The sequence below is a fragment of the Apteryx rowi genome, unplaced genomic scaffold, assembly GCF_003343035.1.
Source record: "Apteryx rowi isolate R43461 unplaced genomic scaffold, aptRow1 scaffold_590, whole genome shotgun sequence".
NCBI classification, from domain to species: Eukaryota; Metazoa; Chordata; class Aves; order Apterygiformes; family Apterygidae; genus Apteryx; species Apteryx rowi.
Window position 1 is genome coordinate 42,314 of NW_020450861.1, and position 20,990 is coordinate 63,303.

At 43.7% G+C, this 20,990-nt stretch overlaps 1 protein-coding gene across 1 annotated transcript in view; it reads left to right on the forward strand.

Annotated features, from left to right (window-relative positions):
• Positions 1 to 2,004: 2,004 nt before the first annotated feature.
• GRIN2B (glutamate ionotropic receptor NMDA type subunit 2B) overlaps positions 2,005 to 20,990 on the forward strand; it is a 171,380-nt gene continuing 152,394 nt past the window's right edge. Inside the window, exon 1 of the mRNA XM_026082764.1 lies at positions 2,005 to 2,415. Within this exon, the coding sequence (XP_025938549.1) occupies positions 2,005 to 2,415 (411 nt within the window). The remainder of the gene's footprint in view (positions 2,416 to 20,990) is intronic.

Below are 20,990 nucleotides of genomic sequence, written 5' to 3' on the forward strand. Positions count from 1 at the left end.
TCCTGACTTGAGCTGTCTTTTGCCAACTACCCTGTCACTATAACTCTCCCCTTCCCCCGTCTTTCCTAGTTTAAAGCCCTCCTTACCAGGTTGGCCAGCCTGTTGGCAAAGACCATCAGATCCATCAGAGAGTTCAGAATTGATTGACGCTTCATACCCACAGTCCTTTCAGCCTCCTAAGTGGATTTGGTTCCTCTTGTGCATATTTATTATCTATTTTATTATCTGCTTATTTATCCGATAATATCAGTGCAGGATACATTCTCTCTGCCTAGCCTCCTCTGGGAGGAGAGGAGCAGGTTCTCCCCTGGGAAAGAGGAGTAGGTGCTGAGCCTACGTGTTCTCCTTGGCAGGGCATGATGGGGTCCTTGTGCCCTTTCACTGGGGTGGCTGGTGCTGGGTAGGGATGTTGGACAGATTTCTAGCTTCCCTAAAGTCCTGCCAGTCTTGTTCCTGCTGCTGTGGCTTTCTGTCAGTTTGACAGGGGTATGTACAACAGTAAAGGGTGTGGAAGGATCTGGGTATTGGATCCCCCTAAGACCAGAGGGCAGAGGGTGTAGTGCAAATAAACACAGGGCTGGTGTATTTAGTCTAAGAGTGTGTGTATGTGTGTATATATATATATATACACACACACACACACATCACTCTAAAAGAATGGATTTGTGGGCATGAAGAGCTGAATATGAGTTTTGGAGCTGAGGGAAAGTTTTCTATAATTTGAAATGCCCCAAACCTGCTTGGGATAGTAATGTGGCCCTGGGTGGGATTGCYGAGCAGTGCTGCCTCGCATGGGGGTGGTGGGGTGGCTGGAGGGGGTCACTACTCTCCTTTTATTCCCAGACCATGAGAGTTCTGATAATATTTACTTTGTGTAGGTGCTGCAAGGATTAATTCATTAGTGTTTATGAAGTGCCTTGAGGATGAAAAGAGCTGTGGAAATGTGAAGTATTATTAAAACAAGACTGAATAAAGAAAGAGCTATGAACAATCCCATAGGGAACAGTCCTACTCAGGCAAGGGTTGGAGAGATGACCTCATTGGGTTTTTCCATTTCTACTGTTATGATTACAAGATAAAATGGACATGTTCAGGGAAAGGATCACTGTAACATCCCTGGCTGTGGTAGCTAAGGGTGAAATTTGTAAGCTTTGTGCACCTTTCTGCTTCTGGGCAAAAATAACTGCCATGTAGGACTTGGAGGGAACATCTCCCCTTCACTGTACTGATCTGTTTTTTTGCCATGATCATCAGGAAATTTTGTGTTCCTGGCTTTGCAAAAAGAAATCAACCTTGTATGGGTGAAAGGAATGTGACTGAGAATACTGTAGACTGGAACCATTTGTGTGTCCCAGTGGTAGGAAGGTTGTATGCAACGCATACACACATACACAGTGTAACCTCCCCCTGCCCACACACATTCAGTGGCCTTGCCCGTTTGACCTCACTTTAGTCTAGATGGGATGTGTTGAGAAGGCAAAAGGGAATCCTGTCTTCCTGGTCTCTTCAGCCTCTCTGCTTATACATCCAGCAGAAGGGCAAAATGATTGCAAGCATCAATAATTCCTTTATGTTGAGGGCAAGTATTTAGACATGGGCTTGACATAAGCAATTAGTTTCACAAAGGCAGCCGAACAGCCATCAAAGGACAATTCTCAAACACTTTTGACTTGAGTCTCAAAGTGACGCGGAGGCTGAGAGATGACATGATTCTATCTTCTGCTGACAGCTGTTCTCTGAAGTGACTCCAAACTCTGAAGTAAAGGCTGGCCTGATCTCAGCTCCCCTGATTTTAACAGAGCTCCAAATGTGGCCAAAGGGCTGGACATCAGGCAAGAGGGACTGATAGACTTTTCTGTTGGGATGAGGGCTAGTGGATGAGGAAAATCAAGGGATCTGCCTTGAAAACGAGTGTATGTATTGACTTGTCAATTAATCACTTTCCCTTTCTCTCCCCCCCCCCCCTTTTATTTCTTCCTTACTCAGGGAGTGTAAGAGCCGAAGATGAGGCCCAGGGTAGAGTGCTACTCTCCAAGGTTTTGGCTGGTGCTGGCAGTCCTCGCGACAACAGGAAGCGGGGCCCATGCCCAGAAAAGCCACCCGAGCATTGGTATTGCGGTCATCCTGGTGGGGACCTCAGACGAAGTGGCCATCAAAGATGCCCACGAGAAAGATGACTTCCACCACCTCTCAGTGGTGCCTCGGGTGGAGCTGGTGGCCATGAATGAGACAGATCCCAAGAGCATCATCACCCGCATCTGTGACCTCATGTCAGACCGGAAGATTCAAGGGGTGGTATTCGCTGATGACACAGACCAGGAAGCCATTGCACAGATCCTGGACTTCATCTCTGCCCAGACCCTCACTCCCATCCTGGGCATCCACGGAGGCTCCTCTATGATCATGGCAGATAAGGTAAAATTGAGCTTGCTTCTCCCATAGACCTGCAGATCTAAACTTAAAACAGAGAAAAATATCTTATTCTCTTATCCTCAGCTGGAGTCTCATGGGTTGGGGGATCAGAGAGAGACAGATTCAAAGACAGATTAAAAGAGTTAACTGTGTGTAGCACTGCTGAGAAGAACCTATTAATCATGTGGAATTATCTGCAACAGAGAAAATCCAAGGAGGGAAAAGAGCAGGTAAAACAGAACTGCAAAAGAATGAGCTCTTTTCTTCTTCTTTATGATAGGTAAAGAGTCCCTGACAATTGTGATTTTTGAAAAGATTTTATTTTTGCCTGTGTTTTACCTTAGAAGAACCAAGAATGCCAGCTTGGGTTTTCCTTGCATGGAGCTGGAGGACATTGTGGCATTTTCAGGGAGGTTTAATACAGCTCCTATGTCTTAATTGAAAAATAATTGAATCTTTAATAAAGCCATCCTCTCTCCAAAGTGTTCATTAGCTCCTGGAGTTAAATAGGTGTTAGCTAAAACAAATAACCAGTTTGAACCAGTCCAGCTAAGTCCTTCTTGTTTTTACTGCACTACTTTATTCCTTCATATCACTGACATTTCACTGTTTTCCCAGGCTCCAGTCAGTCTTCCAGGGAGTTATTACACAAACAGACCTTTCCACTACCACTTTTGAACAGGGTAAAGAAGCAGAGAGCAGCAGCTGTGGCCAGCTGATAACTCTCAGCTTAGGGGAGCCCTTATGGAATGCAGCTAGACCTGATACAAATCTCCCCCAGGGGAGGAACAGGAGACCCAGTAATTCACACTTGAGTCTGCATTTGGCCAGCCAGTGTAGGCTGCAGTGGCCTCCCGGCTGATGAGGGCCAGCAGAAATACCCCAGAGAAGTAGGGCTGCCCTGCAGGCTCAGCACAAGAAAGAATCTGGCCTGACCCTTTTATTGAGAAGAACCTCTTGACCCCACTTGGTGCATCATGAAGAAGTAAACAAGGATGCAAGCTGATTATTTTTCTTTTGCAGGTCACTTTTAAGAGAATCTCAGACATATAACTAGGCAGAATCAGGTGTAATTAAATGAAGGGGGAGCATTATGACCAGTATGGCAACTTTTCCTCAGAATGAGATCTAGCAAACTGAGAAATCCGGGCGTGTTTTGTTTTCTTTCTCTTGCAAATAATTAATCCAGTGTAGGTTTTTATAGGTGAGTAGATGGGATTAAATCAGCCACAAATTATTTTCTCACTCTTTGACCAATTGTTCAGTGTATAAATAATATACAAGTAATATTCAGGTTATTTTCTGAAATCGGGCTTCGAGCTAAAGCAATCATTGAATAAAATAATCACGGGCATTTTTTTTCTCTCCACTTGAATAGTTTCACATGTAATAAAGTCATTCTGTCCCATTTCACCAACAGTAAAGCTTTTCCATCTTTGAGAAGAGTCAGGCAACACCTCTATGTCTCATTGTTCTCCTACCTCAGCTTTGCATGATTATCAATGTCTGTGCAAAACAGGTCTGAAACATTACTAGAGTACCACATTTCACACTTACGGGGCATTTTATATCCACTCTGAACAAGCATAAATGTTGCTGATGCCAGACCTCCCGAGCACTGGAAAAAGGTTCTTGTAATTTTGAACTTGGCAGGCCAAATTCTGATTTCAGATTCCTGCAGTGTAAATCCAGCATAGCTCCAGTGCCTTTGGTAAGATTAGATCAGATTTATGCTGCTGTAATTCAAAGAGGAGTTTGGCCTATTGAACTTCCCAAAGATTTTTCTTTTTACCCATCTCAGGTTTCTCCTTAGGAAGGCAGCAAGTCATGCTACTGTCCTGTGTACCCCACTGACTCCCTTCTAAAGCACATTCTGGCAGATAGGCAGCCCACGGGGAGCTCAAGGATGGAGGTCTTATGAATAGAAAACTCTGTTTTATCAACTCTTTTTTGTAGCTTTGTGGACAGGAGAAGCAGGTTACGTGCAAAGATCTGCCTTTTAGTAAAGGGCAAGATTTCTTTTAAACATAAATTGAAATGGCTGACCTTTACAGCTTCTGATTCACAGGTGTGTAATCTTTAATGGACAATATTTATTTGATGAATTAAATTAAAATATGGCAGAGAGTAAATACATTGATATTCTACTGAAAAATACTGAAGCTAGACTGGTAAGTCCTTAACAATTTACTTTCCGCAAATGGCCCTGATGGAGGCTTTGCTCTCACTAACTCTTAGTCATATTGTTTGCAAATGAATTGTGTGGTTAGGGTTTGATCCTGCAAAGCATCAACTTCTTCTTTCAGCATCCTCTCACCACCCACAGCAGTCGGCTGTGACTGAACTTGCTCAGCATTTCACAGGTTCAGACCTGCGCTTACAGCCTGGCTGTGCTCTGTGTGCATTTTCAATCAGTAGGACCAATGGTACAAACCACTGACTCCTTAGTGTGACAGATAAGAGCCTCTTCTCTGGAGATTAGAGCAAAAACCCTCAGCTGGTCCACCTCCCTTCGACTAGCACGTGAAATTCTGTTTTATCTTCAGTGAGGGTTACACTGGTTAATTGAAAACCAGAAGGGCAGGAAAAATAATAAAAAAATGCAGATTTCAAGCCTGAATTTAATTTCCCCCTGCATATGTAGACAGATATTTCATATAATGTATAGCATGGATTGGCTTCATCTCAGTTAACAGGCATCTGAAAGCTTGCTTACCTACCAGCTAGAGATCAAGGTATCTCTACAGTCAGTGGGGAAGGAGGTGCCACCTGAGGACAATTCATCCAGCCCTCCCTGGGGTGCAGTGAAATGCTTGTGGGGTTTTCCTATATCTCCCCACTGATTACTAAAAGAGGCTCCTCTGACTTGCTCTTCATGCCTGAAGCTAAATGCTGTGAATCCTGTCCTAGGTATAACATGGCAGATGGAGGTATGTTGCTGAAATTGCAACATCTGGATTTCCTGATTGTTTTGTTCAAATTCATGCTCCTTAATATTGCATTTGATTAGATTTTGTAGCTAATATTTATCCTTTCTGGTTTTCTCTGTTTTGCCTATTTCTTCTGAACAATTAGTATATAGACATTTGCATACACTTTTGCCATTTCTCTCCTAGGTGCTCATGTGCCTAGTCCCACTTGTTTAGCTGTTATGAAATGTTGCATTTAATCTCTGTCTAATTTGGCATCAGAAGAAAATGACCAGATGATCTCTGTGCACACCGATATCTGTGCTTAGTTCCAGGAAAATGACACAGCACAGACACATGACATACCTCTGTCTAGCTTTAGAGAGACCACTTTTCCAACAGAGAGCCTCCTCCTAGCCCATTCAATTCTTTTAGCCTCTGATGAGATTGCCAGCAGTGATGCCAAACCTTGTGAACTGCAGATTTCAAGCCTGAATTTACTTTCCCCCTGCATATGTAGACAGATATTTCATTATTCAGCTGTTGTCAGGGCGGGATAGCCTTGGAGCAACAGCTAAGTAGGTCCAATAGCCCCTGCATTAGCTCTTCTCAGAGGAGCAAGTTCTGCACTCACAGGGCAGGGTTTAAGAGCAGCTGCACTGTTCCAGCCCTAGCAGCAAACACCTGGTCCTTGTTTTGGTATTAACACCTTGAAAAAGGACTAGGACAACAGCATCATCTCACCAGAACCTCTGGTTAGGAAGGGAGCCTTATGGTTCACTACTGGTCTCTGTTTAATCTGAAATAGATGACATCTGGGAGAGGGAAATCTGCACGGACCATCACCAATGCTGGGTTCTTGGGATCCAAGAAGTTGGCTTGTTGAATCTCTTCAGTCTTTTTGGTTTGCCTAAAGTTGACACAGTGACCTTTCTCTTTATAGTTCTATTTTGCATTAGCGTAAGCATTAGAGTATGTTGTCCTGGGGATTGTAATGCCCTTAAGACTAGTGGGGACATCTGCTCCCATTCCAGTGTTAAGAATCGCTTTGGAAACTGAAATTCATTCCTAGCACAGTGTGGAAATAGCTGATTGGTGGGGATGCTCTGGGTTGGAAAGCTAATGATGGAAGGAAGCCTTCAAGGCTGCAAACCAAGTGTCAGTTCAGATAGGCACCCAGACCAGTATCCTGTGTTTGCAGACCTGAGACTGGATATCTGGACTGGGTGTTTCTTTATTATATTTTCAGTATTATCTATTATCACTTCTGCTCAGAACGAGGAGGTAAAGGAGCAGTCACAGAAATGGAAATAATAATAACAATGTATACTTATAGTATAATAACAATAATATAATAACATTGTATACTTATATATATACAATATATACTTATATCTTAAAAGAAGAGGAAATTGTTGTTCAGATTTAGGCCACTTACTGTATTGGAAAAGATTTAGTTTCTTGCATGAAAAATGACCAAGCCATTGGCTGACTTGTCTGTTTCATAATGACTATTAATTTTTTTAAATGATGAAAAAAGTCAATGTGGTGGTAATGGAAGTAGAAAGGGTAAGAGCAGAAAATGCTTTGGGTTCCTTATAGCATGGCTGGTGACCGTCATTCCTGGTGGAAGTGTTCCTTGATTTTTCTGCATAGTCACACCATTTTGCCAACACTTCTTGTCCTGTCCAGCCTTATAATGTAACATAAATGTAAAGTAACATAATGGTGCACGTGCAACACTCAGGAAAAATAGTGGAAGAAGTGGAGGATTATATTTTTCCAGCTGAAAATCTCCTTTATCTCTGTGTCCCTTGCTATTTTCTCTAGGGCTTGCTCGCACATGATAGCCATCCTGATGGAAATAAAATGGTAGGGAAAAATGATCTATGCAATTGGGCTGTGCTCATAATAAAATCAGAACAAAATCTTCATGAAATTAACCCCAAATCCAAAATCCTTGATTCTTTATAGGCTAGATTCTTCTTTTCTCACACAACCTATATCTGATTTTCTTCTACTCCCTCCATTAGCTTGCTCTTTTTTCTCTCATGCACCCTGAAGCTGCTATTTCTCCTCTGCCTTGCCAGCTCCACTTCCTATATCCCTGTTCCCTTTCTTTTGTGTTCTGGCAAGGTCTCCAAGATGTGTATTCTGTGTCTTTAAATGCTGAAGGTTGCTGTGGCAGCTCTGTGCCTGGGCCACGCTGCTGCAGCAGTGGTATTCCTTGGTATTTCAGTGGGGAGTACATCCGAACTCAAGAATAAGTGTAAAGCAGCAGGGAAGAAAACCAGCTGCCGGCCAGAGTGCAGCAAAATGATGCTGCATGTACAGGGAAGCCAAAACTAGCTGGATGAGCTGAAAGCCTAGACACACACTGAAACCAGGACAAAGTCAAAGACACTGGGACAGTGCTGCTAGAAGCAGAATATCTGTAATTTAAAAGGAAAACACTTTCACTCTCAGGTTTCCAAGGGTTAAATAACAGAGATGCATGGGGAATGCAAACCTCATTTTTTTGGATGTAGATTTGTTTAATTTCATTAGGGATGACATCTGAAGTTTTTAAAGCTCTGTGTGAAAGAAATCAAGTCAAAACAAAAGAAAAAGTTCCTTTTGAATGGATTACATAAACTGAAGTGAAATAAATTCCAAAACAAAATGCTGCTTAGTAGGGGAAAAAGACACATTTTAATCTGCAAATGTTGAAAGAGTATGGTTCAACGTTATTAGAAGATTTCAAGCTTTTTTCCCTCCAAAGCAAAATTATATGCAATTCATGTAATTTCACAAAGCATTTCCATTTTTCTGAAACTACATTTGATGATAGTAATAGTTTAAATGTTTCCCAGACTGATCTAGTGATTAGCAAATATGAGTTTGATTTTAAAAAATCAGCAGTTTCCCTTCAAGCTTTTAATATTTTTTATTGAGGACATGATTAATACACTTCTTTTGCTTTTGGTACTTTTGTTTCCTTTTGCTGCCAAATGAAAGCTCTGTGTAGTTCACAAATAATGAACTAAACATTGTGTGTCCTCAAACTATGAGTCTTTTATAAAAGTTGGGAAAGGAGAATATCATAGAGAATAAAAGCCAGTATTGTATGCCAACATTGTTTTTTCCTCGCATATACACCTCTGAGAACAGGCCAGGTGGATCAGTAATTTATGTTTATATCTGTATCTAATCCATCCACACAAAATTAAAATTTTAATGTAAAGAGAGGGAATATAGGTATAGAGTATTTCTGTGAAGTTTAATTAACATCTCAGACTTTCCCTAGAACAATTTTTATTTCTTTACAAATAATTAATAGTTTTAAAAATCCCTCAGATATTAAGAAACCTGGAAATTAACTTTTAAGAGCTTTAGCCTCTCCCCAGGGCCATTAAATCCTTCAGTGTCAACTCTCATTTCCTAAACAAGAGCTGAAATATTTCTGTCAGTATTATTTCAATGGAAAAATGACTTCAAAGAAATGTATCATTTCTTTTGTTACATATCATATTAAAGTTGTCTGATTTTTTAATTTTGAAAGTTTCCCTCTACTTTCTCTCCCATTTTCTTAGGAGGAACCCTGTTCAAAGGCTGCTTTTTTTTTTTTTTGGTATTGTTTTCAGGAGTCAGAATAATAATCATAAGAAGAAAATATAGTGTTTGATTTTGTTGCTTAGAAAAACCCCATCAAGGAAAACCACTTTTTTTAATGGAAATGCAGTTTTTCCTGAAAGTATTGTCATCACATTTTCCCTAATCAGTTTTACCTGACACACTTCATATTTGCCCTGAGCCTTGGAAATGTAGAGCCTCAGACACCTGAAGCCTGAAGGCACCATCCTCACTTAAGAGTGGCACAGGCTTGTGGAGGGGAAAACCCACCGAGACCCAGGTGAGGCCAACACCAAGCCAAGGTGCCTGGCTTTTGGGCAGCAGCCATCCTGGGGCAGGTGCGGGATGCTGAATGCAAAGAAGCCTAAATAGAGGTGCAGAATTCTTCCCAAGGCAGAAGTTGTCCCAGACAACACACACCAAGCAAAAGTGAAGTCTGATTCCTTTACATCAGTCTTTTGTAGCTATTTATAAGCTGCTTTATTTTGGGTCATAGAATTCTTTGTCCAGGAGTACTGCGTTTTAGTTTTTTTCTGCTGTTATAGTAATTTTTTTTTTCCTGAGTGGCAGAAGAATATCCCTGAACCTTTCGTTGCCTAGTTCAGATGCAACTGCTGCAGCCCTACCTGAGGGCAAGGAAGCTGAGTTAACCTCTTTCCTACTAATGTATATATATGATGTTGCCATTTTCTACCTGGAAATAGAAGAATTGAAATATCTGTGAAAAAAAGGTTAATTTCGACTCAGCTTGGACCTGGCAATTAATTGGGTTTCTTTGAAAAGAGTTTTTTCTTCCTAGTTTCCAACCCTGATTTTCAGACTGATGGTGTTTGGATAAACCTCTAAACCTGTGAGCACTTATCTAAAGAAAATCTAGGAGATTGATGAGACCTGACCTATCATTATTTACAATCATTATTCTAACATCTTTCTTCAAAACAAAAAAAAACAACAYAAAAGTATTAAATCAATTTGTACCATCCAAAGCCAGACAAGATTAGTTTCTTCTTTCTAGAGCAGGCAGACCTTTATTACAACCCCAAGTGGTTACTTGTCTCACAAAATCTAAATTAATTACACTCAAATTTGTCCCTACCCTAAACTGGCCTCAAAATGAAATTGAAAACAAGGAGTGTGAAACTGCCCAATGCTTTAGATCTGCGTGTCATTCCCCAGTAACTGCGGGACAGAGAGAAACAATTCTTTCCAGGGAATCTCTTATTCTCTTTGCCTTTTATTTGCCTCATTAACCAAGTTTGGAGGGGATGGATTATGAAGGGAGTTAAGGGAATTAAATATGCACAGGCTGGAAAAAACAGGATTCAGAAAAAGATATGACTGTAGTCTGTGACTCTGTTAAGGGTCTGGAGGGATTGATGTATGAAGAAAGACTGAAACAGCTATATATGTGTATTGTAGACTGGCTGAACAATGAGTCAGTGTGCTTATTTATATATGCAGTGGACAGAGATATACCAAGATTAGAGAAAATAATGCTTAGGGTAGTTGCCAGAAGTAAAAGTAGGAACAATGGGATGAACCTGAGGAAAAGATATCATTTAAATGTGTATCAAGAAGAAAGTCCAGGCACTGTGAGTTTTATTAGGATGTGCTGTGGTCTCCTCAGGGAAGAGTGTGGAAGCTGCATTGCTTCAGCTGTTTTCAACCAGGACTGGACTAAGTGCTGTAGAATGTGTTACTTAGCCAGGGTGGAGGAGAAAGAGAATGAACAAGCGGAGAGACAGAAACAGAAAACTTGTCCTGAATCTACTATCATGAAAAAAATAAGAACAAAAGGAGAGGGCCTGACTGAAGTAAGTTCTGAGAGTGACTGAAAAAAAAATACCCCAAAGACTGTCATGGTACTTTTCTCTCTGTGCTTTGGCAATAGCTTCTAGCTGTGTATCTATGAGGTTACTTATACTAACAATAAATGTGTGTTGCAGAAGGAGGGTGAAAGAAGAAATAAAGGAGATGGAGAGTCTAAAGGCAGGCAAAAAAAAAAAAAAAAAAGGGAAAGCATGCACACTGAGTAGGATTGATCCAAGGGATGTGTTGTGGCTAGTAGATTCAAATAGGCCTGAAAGACCAGAGTCCCAGTTGCAGCCCTGCTCTAAAATAGCTTTCTACTTGACTTCAAGACCATTGTTCAGCTTCTGTCTACTGCAAGAAGACAGTAATAATGTTTCTGTAAAGTCCTTTAAACTCCACAAAAGGCAAGGACTACCTAATTGCTAGGGAGCAATTAATGAATTCTTCTAGCTGAAGTAAATACAATGCTTCACAGGAAAATCTAGACTCCAGGAGGAGAAGCTGTAACCCCCATTAGAGGTGGCTGAATAGCTGTGTCATGCAGGAGAGCTTACTGTATGTGAGGTTGATAGTAGCATCTATTGTAAGCTTGCCCACCATTTCCCATTGTGAGATCCTCTTGTGGGTTTCCTGTAACTTTGCCAGATTATGACTATTTGGGCAGAAGTTTCCTATGCCAGGTGTATGCCTCAAGCTGATTGATTTACTTCTTTTTGGAAAATACATGATTTGCCCATGTTAAAAATGCTGGCACCTTTTCCTTGGAAGGTTCTGCTTGACCACCACAGGTCTTTAGAGCAAGGACCTAAGTTTAGAGAGGGTGTCTTCTGGGAGAGGACTTTTAATCAGGAATGTGCTTTTGCTACCACTGTGTAGATTGCCCCAAGCTGGCAACTCTTGAAGAGTTTCTGTCCTTGCAAGTTGTACTTCAAAACTACACCTGCACCTCTGGGCCGCTGCAGGCCATATGGGGGGACAGAGGTGCGTGGAACTGGCTCTCCTGGGGGTCAGTGAGGTCCCTGAGGGGTCCAGCAAGGAGCAATAAACAATTCAGCAGGCAAAAAGACTGATCTGTGTGAGGGACTGTAGCAGAGGAATAGATTAGGACAAGATACTTGGAGAGAGGAAGCTAGTGTTTGGGGAAGAGGGACAGGAAGCTGGTGGTGAAACTTGCAATGCTTGGCAAAAGCTGCAACTAGAGGTAGGGGCTAGAGTTAGTAGTGGTGAGGGAGCCTGTGAGGACACAACAAAGAGACTAGGACCCAGGAAGAGAAATTGAGAGGACCTGGGGGAACACTAGCATTAGCTGTATGAAGGGATCTGGGCTTGTGCATGAGTGAGGTGAGGTGGGAGAGGAGGGTCTGATGATGAAGAAAGAGATGTCTGGGAAGAGATCCTGAAACAAGGAGATGGGTAGGAAAAAGGTCAGAAAAGGGAGATGGGGAATGGGAAAATGTGGAGAGGGGAACTAATGAGATGGAAATCTGTCTGAGCAGGAGATTCTGCCTGACTTGAAAAAAAGGAACAAGATACAGGGAATTGGGGGTAGCTGAAGAGCTGAGCAAATATGACGTGGAGTGTAAAACTGGGGTGGAAAGCCTGTTGGGTGGAAAGTGCGCGAGGAGAGTAGGCCTCGGGCAGAGGCACCTAGTAGGGGACAGGGCAGTGGGATGGGGCAGTGACGTCCCCCATGCAGCCCTGCCTCACTGCTCTGTTCAGCATGTCTGCAAGAAATATTCCTTCCCCTTCTCCATGCTGAGCCACAAAGGGAATGAGAAATGACTCCCATGTGCCATTACGCTGCGGGGGGATGGGGCTGCTGGAATTTGTGTCCCCTCAGAAAAGGCCAGCAGCTCTTTCCCAAAGCATGCTGACTCAGCCATGTGCCCCCCCCCCCCCCCTCCAAGCTCGCCCCTTGTCAGAGGCCTGGAGACTGGTGCGGAGAGCAAAAAGCTCCCAGCGACAAGCAGGTGAGCCTCCCCCAGACCCCTGTGGTGCTGATTGCCAGCTCCCTGGCTCGGGGCCAGCACAATCACTGCTGAGTCTCTGCGCTGGAGGGGACTGACAAAAATAGTTCGGAGGAGGCTCTGTGATGGAGCTGCTGGCTCCTCCAGGTGTGTATTTGTTACTTGCAGCACAGCTTTTTGTCCTGGCTCCCACTAGGGTTTTTATTTTGGTGCTCGCTTTCTGTGGAAACAGAGCTGTTTCCTTACTTCCCCAGATTGCTGTAGAAACAAGGAAATGAGGTTTGAAGAGCCACATGATGTTGCCTTTCCACATGGCTGGGCAGTGTTTCCACCAAACCGTGAGCTTTGCTGTGTGGCCACTGAGGGGTCTCAAATGCTGCTCCATGCTTGCCCCCTTCCCTTCCTCTCCTGTCTCCTACTTTCCTTTCTCTCTCACCCTCTCCTGTCTGTCATTCTACTCATTTCTTAATTATTGTTTGCACTGTGCTTTGAAAATGCAAACTATGGTATAAATGTTAAGTGTTTTTATTATTATTATTATTTCTTCTTTTTCATTTGTATTCCTCACACTGTATTCTCTCGCTATTGTGACTTCCAGAGAGAACGTGTGGGCCTACATTATTTATAACTGCGTGAGAGTAATTACAGAAATGATTTAATTACTCAGTTTAATACCGTTCTTCATATCACCAGTTTGACAGGCTGGTGATCCTCTCACTGCAGCCTAATGCAGTATGATGTTGTATATACCACGTCACAGACAAGTGGGTAAAGGGGCAGCAAAGCTTGGGAAAAGATTTTTAGCAGCCTTGTGTGTTGCTGGTTATTTCCTCCAGGCTAATGGCTGTGGCTGCTGAGCTCATGTGGATCTGGCAGGGGCAGCTTGTGGCACCACCTCAACTACGGCAGAGCTTCCCATGGGGATGTTACTAGCCTGGATGCTGAAGTGTGGTGAGCAGTTGAGTGAGGGTTTGTCAGTCACGGCTGATGGGGGTTCACACTTACCAGGCTGGCTTCGTGTCCGCAGCTGTGGCCTGGCTGTGGCAGAGATACCCTCAAGCTGCAAGGGGCTGGTGAAGGGTTGGGAATGGAAGAAAGACATCATAAACTTGCTCTAGGTCTCTCCACCTGTCCTAACCATGGGTATAACTTTGCCTAATCCAAGAGGGAATTCACCCATGATACTCCTTATATATATGTGTCTAATGCTCTCTATAGTAGAAATCTACTTGAGCTGAAGTTTCAATGTTCAGTGTGTTGCATTAACCAGCTCTCCAGCTTTATCAAAAATCAGTTATCTGGGAGGGATTTGTTGTCTCAACTTCTCTTTAAGCCTTCCAAATCATAGGGTTCACATGCCCTGCATGGAGCTGAGTGCTAGGTAAAATTACTATCACCAGAAAAGTTCTTCCTTGCAAGTGGCTCCATGTAGTTCTGATCTGCTTGAAATACATGGTTTTCTTTCCAGAGCTGATTGTCTCCTTTTTCTGAGACTCCCTGCTTAGAAATATGGTGTCTCTATGATTTCCAGTTCGTGAGGGCTTGTTGGGAGCACAGAATCTCCTGTTGCTGATGCAGTATGGAAGTGGAGTGAAGGAGGAGAGGATGTGCTTTCCTTCAGGTGACACACTGAGCTGATGGTCACCAATACCTTTTAGTTATCTACTAGAAACAGCAGAAAAAGACCTAGCAGAGAGCAGGAGAAGTGTAAGGAAGGCGATTCTCTTACAAAGGTAGTTTAGATAAAAAGAAGGGGTCAGTGTATTCTTAACAATGGAGGTAGTTGCTCAGGAAGCAGAGGGGGAGACTCTTGTCAGATAATGGTGTATTTATCAGATAATGGTGTATGGAGAGAGCATCTCTTAGAAGTGCCTGTCTTCTGTTTCTGAAGGTTGTCTGGCTCCATTTGGGATCCTTCATGAACCAGGCTCTCGGCCAGGTTCGCTCTGTTCCTCCGCACAGCAGTGCTGGGTGGGCGGTAGGAAGGCTGGGGAACAGGTGGCATTAGGGCTGATGGAGTGGAGAGCCTTTTGCGTGTGGCACTGTGCAAAGCTGCCAGGCACAGGACACCTGGTATCTGGAAAGGCTCTGCCCACCATTGTAGGAAGCAATGGAAATCGAAGAATTAGGCTAAAGCATTTTGAATGCAAACGGTGATTATAGGTGCCTTTTTGACATCCAACATGAGACATGTTAAGGCAGCCCCAATTTGAAAAAATGCTGGGCATCTCCACCTTCTGAAAGTTGGGTCTTTTATGCTGTATTTCTGAATGGGCACCCAGAGTCTCATCACTTGTGAGAATCTACACTACAGGCTTTTTTTTTTCTTTTTTTTTTCTGTCTGGCACACTTAAAAGTGAATTTTATGACCTGACATTGGAATAGCTTGTTGAGAAGACAGAGCAAATGTAAGGGCAATGGTACCAGTAGTTTTGTCAGCTCCGAAATGAATGAAGTCCTGTTTTCAATGGGTTTGTGTCTCATGGTTAATTGACTCTTTGACTGAATTATATACTAAGACTGTAATGTGAGTTTGGCCCTTACTAGACACCAGAGAGTCCACAGAGTAGAGAACTTGTACTGAATGAAGAGATTTCAGAAGAGCTCAGTCTTCCCCCAGTGATGAGGACTTGGGGCATTGAAAGGATCTCATTTCTCCACCTACTCATCTGTTTCAGCTAGGGGATGTTCAATCCAAATAAATGGATGTGCCCATAGAGGCTTCAATTTTTGAACAACTGGCTACACCTCCTCCCTGGAATAATCCTATTTCTCCCAAGTCTCCTACTGCTGTCTTCCAAGTTTTCCCTGCATCTTTTATACCTGCTAGATGGGCAAAGGAGCAACATTCTGTGGCTGCCCTGGGGCTGTGTGTATAGGGACTGGCCACTGTAGGCATGTTGCCTGGTCAGTTTACTTCATTGCCTAGTGAACAACAGCCTTTGAGTGCTGATGGGCTGAATCATACACACAGCTGTAGGGCCACAAAAAGGCTTTGGGACTGCATGTGGTCACAGGGCTGTATTTTGTACAGAATTGTACGAATTTCATTCTCCTTGAGACCTCTGCCCCTTTGACAGATCAAGGGGAAATTGACCAGGAGGTTCAAAAGTTGCTGGGACGCCTCAGGTGCACACACACATGCACACAGACACACACACACAGACACATGCAGAGGCATACACCAGGTTTGCAAAAGCCTTGTTTCCTAAGGAAAACAAGCTAAAAATGCACAGAAAAGGTGAGCAAAGCTATGTTGGAGTGTCTCACAGGCTGTGATTTCTGCACAAGTGACCCATATGGTGTGTCCCAAACGCGTCCGGCATACTAGCCCTCAGTGTCACACACTCACGCAGTGACTCACTGTGATTCACTCTGGCACAGTCCTGTTCTATGATTTGCATAGACAAGCATGTAATGTGAGCCACTCTGTCTCTCAGCATTGGACGTTCGATTCACACTTGTGCTCTGCACACATGTATGCGCTCTGTGACTCACACCAACATACCACTGTGACTTGGATCATAGAAGCAAATGAGGCAAACATGAACAGACATGACACTTGCTCAATGTCTCATGCTCCTATCTGTTAGCTTTTGAAGGGGAACATGGTGCAAAGCTTGAAGATTTTAATATTTCTATCAAAAAACAGCACTCTTGAGAAAAGAAATTAGCCTGATGACAGCAGCAGTAATTGGATTATTCCATTAGTATCCTCTGTGGAAGAGGAGGGCAAGTGCCTTTAACTGTATTTTCAAAGCAGAGACTTAAAAATTGCACTTAAAACATGAATTGCACCTGGGTTTGCTTGATAACTGGCAAGCAGATACCTGTTTTCTGCCCCACTTTTTCCTGCATGTCCTCTGCCTTTGGCCTCACTGAGCTTTCTGTCTACTTGATTTTAGCATTGTGGCAAGACTACAGCAAACTGGGGTGGTTTGGGTTTCTCAAGCGGCACCGAAGGAGATCAGGGCATGCTCTAATCAATGGGTGCCTTGGGTTGGCTGAGAAGGAGTCAGCCTGAAAGTGGAAAGAGGGGAAAATGTATCCCTTGTTCTAGAAGAGAGGGTGTGCTGACAGACCTGAACTCATGGAGTACGAGAGGCAGTAAGGTCTGAAAGGTGTAATGAGATGAAATGCAGGGCAGGGAGGTTCAGAGCAAACACTGGAAACACCTCTGAGCAGTGACTTCTCTTTGGCTGTACAGACTGGTCTCCCACAGAGAATGTTGCAAGTCTTACCACTAAAATCATTTATAATGGGTCTGACAAAATTTTAGAGTATGTGCATTCTTGCAGGGAACAGCACTGCTGTGGTGGAAGGAGATGGGGGGGGACTGGACAGGTGATGAACCGGCTAGCCTTCCTTTTTGCTAATTTTGGTTATTTGACTGACTGCCCAAACCTGCGTGGCCTCCCTCTTTTTTGTTTTAATAGTCTCTGATTATCTTAAAAAGCTTTTGCTTATTTGGAATCTGAGTTTTTCTGGGCTTAGGATACATTCAAATGTTTGATTCAGTTATTACCTGGCCAGAAATGTAATTTCTTTTGCTAGTCAGTTGGTGCCTTAATTTAGATTTAATAAGTCACTTTGTGGTCCATTAATTAGGCCTTCATGCAAGTGTTTAGTGCCAAAGTATGCTTGCCTGCAGATGGTGGAATGGCTTCATTTAGGGAATGGCTGGAGACCTCACCAGGCTACGCTGCTCCTCATGCCCACGGTCCATTCTCCTCCAATGAGCCATGGTGCTGTTAACCTTCCCTGTCTCCGTGTCCTGGTGTGAATCCTTGGGGCTCATCTTCACCAACTATTGTAACAGTGGTTCTCTTTGTCTGATCCTTCTGCCCTTGCCTCAGCTGCCTTGGAAGATTTTATGTACACGTGCAGATTTTAAGTCTCATCTGTTTAATTGCTATAAACTGAAGCTGGGGCTGGCAGCTTTCTCACCAAAGGCAAAATGGGCTGGCAAAAGCATGCTGTGATACTGACCACTGGGAGGAGAACTGGTTGTGTTTTTGTCTTCTGCCATGTTTAGGGCCACACTTCTGACAAACAGTATTGCTCACTGGTCACTGTACCGGTCCAGTAGTGTTTTGCTGTGTGTCCTGAGATGTGCTTGTTACAATATTCAGTGTGTGGAAACAAGCTGTTGCAAATTATCTTGTGCTACCAGAGTGCCAGAAGCCAGCTAGCAGCTCCTGCCGTGCTGCTGCCATAAAATATACAAATTTTGGGGAATCAAACTTTTTTTTTTTTTGGTTAGACAGTAGAAGAGTGAGTTTAGTTGTTCTGTTTCCCCTTCTCCTGCTGTAGTCTAGACTGCAATACTGGTAGAAAGATTTTCTTGATTGACGTGTTTGGGTTTCTGTGGCCAAGGAGAAGTGGATCTGTACTGGAGTGGGTAACATCATGTGCAAGGTGTGTGGCAGTGTAACCTCACCAGTGCATAAACATGTCCTCTCCTCCTTCATGCTGTATTTGTCCCTGCTGTCAAGGAATCCTTTTGGTCAAACATTTTGCTTCCATTTGATGAATAAATTGGATACAGAAATGAGCTGACATGAGTAGATTAGACACTTATGAGGTGACAGGGATCTTGGTGTGACAATCAATTTACTGCTTTACACTTAGGAATCTGTAGGAGATAGTCCTCTGGGAATTCATCCTCTGGGATTTGTGCCTTTCAGCTGCAAGGTGGGAACCTCCAGAGCAGAAAATCATTTTCTGACACTCCTATCTCACTACTTGCCCAGCCTCACTCTTTTTTGTAGTGAACCATCTCCTTGTGCTAGCACCCTTTGAGGGGTAACCCCTGAAAAATTTGTGAGACGTCTTGTGGCAACTGAAAAAAGGCTACAAAATTGTGCTCAGAATAGTGAAAGGATGAGGAGATCTACTGAATGGGGACAAGTGTTTGAAGAGAGGCAGCAGTGAGGAGGGGAGGGCTAAGGGTACCTGAAGAGTGAGGGTGGAAGGAGGCAGGGGTCTGGAGAGAAGAGGTTTGATGCGATGTTCGGAGTCATTCATGGGCTGAAGCAGGCATGAAGGTCTTAAGGCGAGATCGAGTAATTAATTAATGACCAGTGGGATGCATTTTTCCTCTCGGCCAGCAATATATGCATTGTGTGAGTTCTGGTGAGTGTATTCCTCCCTCTCTCTCTTGCATCCCCTGTCACCAGCCAAGCTCAGCAGCCCTCCTCTGGCCCTCAGCTTTCTTGCACACACCCCAGGTGTGCCTTCATGGGCCCTGGTACCAGAGGCTGGAGATACTGCTGGCTACAGTCATGCCGTTTTGTGTTACTACCTTCTTGGTGACATATGCTGCTGCCCTACACTGTCCCCAAGTGGTTTGCCATTCGTTCCTGGTGTTGGCCATGTCCTGAGAGGTTATTTGTAGGGTGCTTTAAAGAAGATAAAGGGATCTCAGTTCTCTGGTTCCCTTTTCTCCCCTTATTGCCCAACTGCCTGTGCACTATGGGCTGGGGAGAGAAGGCTGTGCAGCAAGGAAGGAGTGACTCATTCTTCAGAACCAAGCAAATGTAGAAGAAATGTGTCTGTACCTAAAAGAGAGGGAAAAAATACAACTTAAGACTGAGTAGGCTCATTTCACTTGCCAGAGAGCCCCAAGAGAAAAGCTCTTCGTTACTGAACACTTTTGATTCCACAGCCTTCTTTTTTTCCCTTAGTTTTTTCTCTTAATGGTTGAATCGTTTAACACCACATACAAAGTCAGATCTGGCCGCTGTGGGGCGATTCTGGGTTGCCATGGCAATAAGGCCTGTCTCTCCAAATTAGGACATTTTCCTGCTGCCTTTTCTACATGAGGTTTTCTCTCATCTCTTTCTCTTACTCTTCCTTGATGTCTGAAGTGCTGAAAGCTGCCTTCTCTCTCACACGCTCCCTGAAAGGGATCAGACTTTGCCAGTCTGAATTAATTTCTCTGAAGCCCGTGCCAACTTTGCATGTGTCTGCTCTGTGAGGAGGAACTTTGTGCTCTTAAATGAAAACGCTGCAGGATCAGAGTTAGGTGGGGTAGAAAAGGTGTAAAGAAAGTGAGGTTAGTGGGGGAGGGCAGTGTGTGACTGTGGTGTGCCTATTCCTTTCCCAGTACACCATTACCTCATCTCTGGTGAGAGCAGTTTAGCTTAAAATACATCTCCCACACTTGGAACTAGAAAAGTTGGTGTAATAGACCTGGGGTGAACATAAATGTACTTTCTCACCTTGAAATCTGTTGGACAGCTTTGATTTTCCAAGGTCCAATCCTCTATGCAGCAAGCATCTGCCAGCGAGACAACAGGAGTCATTCATCTCTTTAGGGCATTGTGCTACTGGGCCTTGTCTTCTAGTTAGGCTGAGCTGTGCTGGGTACGTGTCTTTATGCTGAAGTAGAGAAGTGTCTTTAAACCACCTCTGTGTCTTTATATTCCCCTTTCTGGATTGGGATTTGGCATGAGTCATACCTGCCTCAAATTATTCTGGCTGCCAACAGGCTCCTAGGGGCCACTGGAGCAGCTGGGGACCTGTCTGATTTAGGGATGCTCCTGGGCACCTGCCTGTCCCTAGGCTATGCCTCTGACCCAGGGAGGAGGAAAAGAAAGGAAGTAGCACACGCACTGCTGGAAACTTACAGAAACTGAGGCATGCCCATAGGTGGGCAGCTCCATGTAGTTGAACATTGTTAAGGACTCGGAGCAGATCCACTGAGCCAAAGGTATGTCATCACAACAGTGTGAGGTGACACATGGTATAGCAGTGTAACAGGGCAATATGGTCCAGCGTTTTCCATCCATCAAGTCACAAATGAAAAGGTGAAGTGATGACCGTTCCTTGACTGTTCTTCTCCTGGGTAGATGGGTTACCACTCCAAGACCAGCTTTTAGCCTTGTGGTGTATTTTGGAAATTACATGTATATCAGAAGGCAGGAAATCAGGGGAGAGCAAAAACAGGGGACCATGAATATTTGGAGCCTACATATAGGTGTAAGGTTTGGTTGAGGAGACTATTGGCCCATGAAGCCATCTGGCCATGGTGTGATGTTGTTTCTGTTGAATGATGCTTTGTGTAATCAGCTCTCTGGAGCTGAGGGCATCTTACTGCAAAGTGAAAAGCATAGCAGAGCCATGTGCCATGGCTGAAGTCCTTGGGCTCAGTCCCCCCTGCTCTGCACCTTTGGCTGCTGTGGGACAGCAGTAATGCCATGCTGGACTGATGGGGCATGATCTGGCATACACCTTTTCTCTGGTAAGCAAAAAGTATAGATTCTGTTTAACAATG